At 44.7% G+C, this 7,583-nt stretch overlaps 1 protein-coding gene across 1 annotated transcript; it reads left to right on the top strand.

Annotated features, from left to right (window-relative positions):
• On the top strand, positions 1 to 7,314 carry LOC130213681 (galectin-3). The gene is given in 7 exon segments (XM_056445433.1): positions 1 to 85; positions 2,713 to 3,291; positions 4,065 to 4,084; positions 4,086 to 4,151; positions 4,229 to 4,382; positions 4,384 to 4,401; positions 5,206 to 7,314. Coding segments are annotated over 6 exon segments (987 nt in total). The 5' UTR covers positions 1 to 85; positions 2,713 to 2,721; the 3' UTR covers positions 5,365 to 7,314.
• Positions 7,315 to 7,583: the final 269 nt, after the last annotated feature.

Here is a 7,583-nt window from a genome sequence, read left to right as displayed (position 1 = left end):
GGAATGAGGAGCGGTCGCATATAAAGAGCATCTCTGGAGTGTGTGTGTCAGTCTGTTCCTCAACCCGTCTGGAGCTCATCTACAGGTCAGAGATGCTCACACACACACACATACATGCACACACACAACATACATGTTGACACTGTGATATTCTGTTTCTCTGTGATATACTGTATATAGTCCTGTGATATGCGTGTGTGTGTGTGTGTGTGTGTATTATACTGTATTATATATATATATATATATATACACATACATACACACATTTACAGCTGAAGTCTGAATTATTAGCCCCCCTGTTTATTTTTCCCCAGTTTCTGTTTATCAGAGAGCAGATTTCTCCAGCACATCTCTAATCATAATAGTGTTAATAACTCATCTCTAATAACTGATTTATTTTCTCTTTGTCATGATGACAGTAAATAATATTAGACTAGATATTCTTCAAGACACTAGTATTCAGCTTAAAGTCACATTTAAAGGCTTCACTAGGGTAATTAGGGTAAAGTTAGGGTAATTAGGCAAGTCATTGTATAACAGTGGTTTATTCTGGAGACAATCCAACACTAATATTGCTGAAGGGGCTAATAATATTGAGCTTAAAATGACTTTAAAACTATTAAAAACTGCTTTTATTCTAGCTGAAATAAAACTAATAAGACTTTCTCCAGAAGAACAGATATTAGAGGAAATACTGTGAGAAATTCCTGAATCTGAGAAACATCATCTGGGAAATATTAGAAGAGGAATGTATAATCAAGGGGGGCTAATAACTCTGACTTCAGCTGTGTATAGTGATACGAGTGTAGTTTGTGAGGATGACTGCAGTAACTCTGTTTAGGGAGAATTCATCATCCCACACTGATCAGGGTGATGTTGTAGGCGACTGCATCTGCATCATATATACTAAATAATGCACAAATAAACACCATACAGCACAGATGACACAGTGGACTGTAATCAATGATGCTGCCTCTGACTTTTCTAGTCTATTCAACTCAATCAAAATGACTTCAATATGAAGCGAAACATTCTGTGATGTTGGGGATGGAGTCGACTTCTCTTTTACAACAATGTACCTGGGAAATACTGCAGCCAACCTCATGATAAAAGACAAGGACTTATTAAACATACCTCCAACCACTTTTTTACTCTCTTTATTATATTACGGTCAATAGGCAGTGTATTTAAGGCTTGTTGAAGTGTGTTAATCTCTCTCTATAAACCATAACATCTGTTCTTGGCATAAAAATAAAAGGGGAAACTAAGAGAACTGTAACTCAGAATCAGCAACAACTGGAACAGCGTATAACATATCTGAAGGGTTGAATATTGTATCTGATGCCCAAAATATGGAGAGGATAGCTATTTAATTAACTACAAATAGACAAATACCTGCAATATTGGGAGAGATGGATTTACACAGTGTAAAGCAGTCTTTATACAGTTAAAGTCAGAGTTATTAGCCCCCTTTCATTTTTTATTCTTCTTCAAGTATTTCCCAGATGATGTTGAACAGATTCTTTAGTTACTTATTTTATTATATTCTTTATCACAACACAATTTGGTAATACACTGTTGGTCAGAATTATTCGCCCTAGATTCAGATTCAGGAAATGTTCACAGTATTTCCTCTAATATTTGTTCTTCTGGAGAAAGTCTTATTGTTTTATTTCAGCTAGAATAAAAGCAGTTTTTAATAGTTTTAAAGCCATTTTAAGGTCAATATTAGATTAGATTAGATTAGATTAGATTCAATTTATTGTCATCACACATGTACAAGTACAAGGCAACGAAATGCAGGTATTATTCGCCCCCTTCAGCAATATTAGTGTTGGATTGTCTCCAGAATAAACCACTGTTATACAATGAGTTGCCTAATTACCCTAACTTTACCCTAATTACCCTAGTGAAGCCTTTAAATGTCACTTTAAGCTGAATACTAGTGTCTTGAAGAATATCTAGTCTAATATTATTTACTGTCATCATGACAAAGAGAAAATAAATCAGTTATTAGAGATGAGTTATTAACACTATTATGATTAGAGATGTGTTTCTAATTAACAGAGGGGCTAATAACTCATCTGTGTGTGTTTGTTATTGTGGCCTGTAAGGAAACGTGTGGCCAGTCGACAGTTCATTGAACGTTGATGTGTTATTGTGTTCTTTATTTAGTTTGATTATTGTGTTGTTTTCCTCTTTCTTCCATAAAGAAATAAAAATAAAGTATATAAATCACTGCATACTGTACCAGATTAACTTGTTGGAGTATGTTCACGTAACATGAACACATTAGTTGTAATAGCTTTGTCAAATCATTATTACCGTGTAGACATCCAGCAGTGTTGAGCTCCTGCATCGTGTACAGAGTTCAGTCTGTGTTAAACTGTGGCAAACTCCACAAGCTGAGCTCAAATGGGTCCAAATCACTGACACCATGCATATATCGTGCAGAATCTGTTTAATCTCCATCAGTCAGAGCTGGGAGATGATCAGCTCCGATGATGCAGAAATAAACAACACATGAATATCAGAACACACACACAGCTCTGCTGCTGTTGGGGTGTGTGTAACAATGGAGCGCAGGTGTTGTAGTGTGTAACAGTGTGTAGTGTCCTGACATTGGCTGTGTGTGTGTGTGTGTGTGTGTGTGTGTGTGTGTGTGTGTGTGTGTGTGTGTGTGTGTGTGTGTGTGCGCACACTCTTCTTCAGGTGATCATCATGAGTTGTCCATCCTCTGGTCAGCCGGGTCTGTGCCCTCAGCAGAACACTGGCAGCATGTGGCCCACACAGCCCTGCCAACCCTGCTGGTCCTGCCCACCCAACCAGCCCAACTGGCCAGTAACCCAGCCCAGCGCATCACTGCCCACAACCTGGCCAGTGAATCAGCCCACAAACTGGCCAGTTCAACCCACTCAACCAGCTTGGCCAAACCCTCCAATACAACCCAGCCAACCAGTTCAACCCAGCCCACCAATGCAACCAGTTCAACCAGTTCAACCCAGCCCACCAATGCAACCAGTTCAACCAGTTCAACCCAGCCCACCAATGCAGCCAACCTCACCGGTGCCACCAGTTCAACCCGGTTTACCAGTCCAACCAGTGCCAGCAGTCCAGCCGAACCCGCCTGTTCAACCATCCTGGCCTCCAGTTCCCTCCCCTACAGGGTACCTGCCCTCTCCTGTGCCCCCAACCTGGCACGGCAACCCTGGGCAACCCGGATGGCCTGGACAGGGGCCCACAGGAGGAGCCCTACAGCCCTGGCCCCCCGCTCCAGTGACCGCTCCAGTGGTGGGACACTACACCAGTACATCTAGATCAGAACATCTACACCAGTACATTTAGACCAGCACATCTACACCAGTACATCTAGACCAACACAGGTAGACCAGAACGTGTAGACCAGCACATCTAGACCAGCACATTTACACCAGAACATCTAGACCAGCACAGCTATACCAGAACATCTACACCAGCACAGCTAGGCCAGTACAGCTAGGCCAGAACATCTAGACCAGCACAGCTAGGCCAGAACATCTAGACCAGCACAGGTAGGCCAGAACATCTAGACCAGAACATCTAGACCAGCACAGGTAGGCCAGAACATCTAGACCAGAACATCTAGACCAGCACAGCTAGGCCAGAACATCTAGACCAGAACATCTAGACCAGCACAGCTATACCAGAACATCTACACCAGCACAGCTAGGCCAGTACCAGCTAGGCTCAGAACATCTAGACCAGCACAGCTAGGCCAGAACATCTAGACCAGCAACAGGTAGGCCAGAACATCTAGACCAGAACATCTAGACCAGCACAGCTAGGCCAGAACATCTAGACCAGAACATCTAGACCAGCACAGCTAGGCCAGAACATCTAGACCAGAACATCTAGACCAGCACAGCTAGGCCAGAACATCTAGACCAGAACAGCTAGGCAAGCACAGCAGGTTATTCTGGGGTTTCTCCTGACTGCTCTCTCTGGATGTGTGTGTGTGGTGTGTGTGTGTGTGCGTTGTGCGTGTGTGTGTGCGCGTGCGCGTGCGTGTGTGTGTGTGTTTTCAGACGGTTCCTTCAACATTGAATTCCGCGCGGCATCTATGATAAGCTAATGCTAACATCAGAGGGCAGGGTTAAGGCAGATGCTAAGATGTGAGTGTCCACTAGAGAGCGCTGTTCACTGCTGAGGATACGGTGCTGTAACCTCACCTGCTTCCTTCCATCTGCAGGTTCACCATCAACTTCCTGCGCGGGAACGACATCGCTCTGCACATCAACCCGCGCTTCAGCGAATCAGGAAAGCCGGTTCTGGTGCGGAACCATAAGGTGGGCGAGCACTGGGGCGCAGAGGAGCGCGCGCTGATCAACCCATTCCCATTCATGCCCCGGACACCACTTTGAGGTAAAACACACCGAAACACAGAGCGGCAGAGACGTCTGAGCACTGACGGACACACACACACACACACACACGCACGCACGCACGCATGCACGCACACACACACACACACACACACACACACACACACGCACACACACACACAGGGTTGTACAGTGAAACTGAAGGTGTTAGAGCACAGTAGTTGATCAGCTGGTGTAGCTCCTCCAAAACATCCCAAAGTGCTCAATAATGTTTAGCTCTGGATACTGTGCAGGCCATGGGAGATGTTCAACTTCACTGTCATCTTCATCAGACCGCTCTGTCTCCAGTCCTGCAGTGTGTATCACTGCATTATCATCCTGATACACACCACCGCCTTCAGGATAGTGTTTGACCCATTGGGTCACATGGTCTTCCAGAATAGTTGGGTAGTTTTGGCAGTGACCCAGAACCCATCTAGCACCAGTATTGGGCCCAAGGAACGCCATGATATTGAGCCCAGACCATCAGTGATCCCCCCATGCTTGACTCTGGGCATCAGCAGTCTGGGTGGGCCGCTTCTTTGGGGCTTCTCCACACCGTAACTCTCCTGGATGTGGGAAAGACAGTGAAGGTGGACTCATCAGAGAACAGTACATGTTCCACATCGTCCACAGCTCCAGATCTTCACCGCTGCTCCACTGAAACCTCCAACAGTAACTGGCCAGTGCTTCAGTTTCATTCTCCAACCCATGTATATACACATACACACACACACACACACACACACAGACACACACACACACACACACACACTCTCTCTCTCTGACTCTGCTCTCTCTGTAGATGAAGATTCTCTGCTGCTCCTCTGAGTTTAAGGTCTTCATCAACAACACTCCGGCGTTCAGTTTTCAGCACCGCATCCGAGAGGTCAACCAGATCGACCGCATCAACATCCTGCATGACGTCACACTCACCTCCGTCACCGTGGATACGCTGCCCTGACCACACACACACACACACACACACACACACACACACTCAACATGTATAATGGTGCACTTATGAGCACTAGTGCATGGAGATGGTTTTATTATTATTAACATAATTAATAAACACTCAATCAAATGTATTTATCATCCACATGAGCTGAAGGGAGAGTTGACTCCGACATGACCAGCTCTCTCATGTGGTGTTGCTCTCTTCAGTTGAACACCAGAGAGGATCCTCTGAACAATACTCCTATATAAACACTGTCGGTCAGTCGGTCGGTGCGTGCATCACTCAGCATTCTTCACAATCTCTCCTTCTGTGTTCTGAGGATGAGTAAATGAGGACAGAGTGTACATCTGTGTGTGAACTGACCCTTTAAAGCATTACTAATCAGTCTTTACTGTCAGAATGGTCATGTCTCCCTATAGAAACACACACAGGGTTATCTAATGAACATTAATAGAGCAGCTCTGAGGAGCTACAGCATCAACAGCAGCCATCATCCACACACAGGTGTCAAACTCAGCTCCATCCCTAATCTAACACAGCTGATCAACTAATCAAGGGGTCCAAGAACAGCGTCTACTAGTCTTAAACACCCTGATTAGTGGATCAGCCCTGTTAGATTAGGGTTGGAGCAAAACAGGAGCTGAGTTTGACACCTGTGATCTAGAGCAGGGGTGTCCAAACTCGGTCCTGGATGGCTGGGGTCCTGGAAGCTTTAGCTCCAACTTGCCTCAACACAGCTGCAAGGATGTTTCTAGAAAGCCCAGTAAGAGCTAGATTAGCTAGCCCAGGTGTGTCTGATTGGGGTAGGAACTAACGTTTGCAGGACACCGGCCCTCCAGAACCCAGTTTGGACACCCCCGCTCTAAAGCAGTCCTTCATTCAGCAACACTCATAGAAAAGAGCTCACTGATCCACTTTTATCTCCATTAGTTTGGTGTTTTTGAACTCTTTTAATGCACAAAGCTAATATCTGAAGTGTGTTTCTGTTGAACTACAGTCTTTGATTTGTGTGTGTCCGCATCTGTTCAGTGTGTGTTAATGTTAACAGAACACATCCACACACAGAGAGCATCACCACGCTGACCCTGAGCACAGAATCAGTCATATCTCTATTATTATGAAGGTGAGGTGTTGACATGACTCAAAGCTGGATTAATAAGCCGTCAGCTGATGTATACTCTATAAACATTACGATATTCAGCAGAGAGACGACTGCTGGGGGATCTGCAGTCTGAGGACTAATATAGAGAGAGATCCCCTGTGAATAGTGTTAGTAACACACACGCACTCACACACACACACACACACACACTCACACGTGCTGGGTTTAGATGTAAACTCCTCTAAATGGCGTCTGAGATGTTCTTCTGAAGTGAGCAGCTCTATCCGGCTCGTGTGTGGAGGTTTAGTAATGTCATGTTATGTATTGAAGAAGCTGTTAAAGTGAAATAACTCACAGAAAGAGGCTGGAAAACCTGAACACTTCAGACCTGAACTCCTCGTGTGTTTACAGCAGGACATGTACTGAATACCATCAGGAACGCTCTACTGAACAATCTACTGCTGTATTGTGTATATGATAGACTGCTCACAGTGCGGTGTGTGTGAGGAGCCTGGATCAGGGCTGCAGGTCTGGAGTATCTCTGCTGTGTGTGTGTGTGTGTGTGTGTGTGTGTGTGTGTGTGTTCAATATCAGGTGATGTTGGTCTGTTTACTCTGATGTTAAGTGTTTTACTGGACTATCTGAAGTATACAGCGTCTCAGAAAAGTGTTAAAGTTTCACCTGCTCAGACTGTGTGTGTGTGTGTGTGTGTGTGTGTTACTGAACCATCAATTAAACACTAACTAACTAACTAACTAACTAACTAACGAGTGTGTGAAGCCTGTTGAACGCTGATCAGAGGAGTGTGGAACAGATGAACACTGAGCAATAATAAAATTAATTAAACACAACCATGATGATGAGTGATCAATGAGTCCAGCACACACACACACACACACCTCCATTACTCTAAAGTGGGCCAGAATCTGCCATCTCTCTGTGTGTGTGTGTGTGTATGTGTGTGTGTACTCACCCAGCAGGATAAGCCGCTGCTCCTGAACACCGGTCTCTCATGATGAGCTGCTGTTTCCTGAACTCCTGATGGCCAGAACAGAACCAACATCACTGCATCACACTGACAAACACACTCAGATCAACTCATCTCTATAATAATGTGTGT

The sequence above is a fragment of the Danio aesculapii genome, chromosome 20, assembly GCF_903798145.1.
Source record: "Danio aesculapii chromosome 20, fDanAes4.1, whole genome shotgun sequence".
In the NCBI taxonomy this organism is placed as follows: Eukaryota; Metazoa; Chordata; class Actinopteri; order Cypriniformes; family Danionidae; genus Danio; species Danio aesculapii.
The sequence above is the reverse complement of the archived record's forward strand: the minus strand, read 5'-3'. Positions and strand labels throughout refer to the sequence as shown.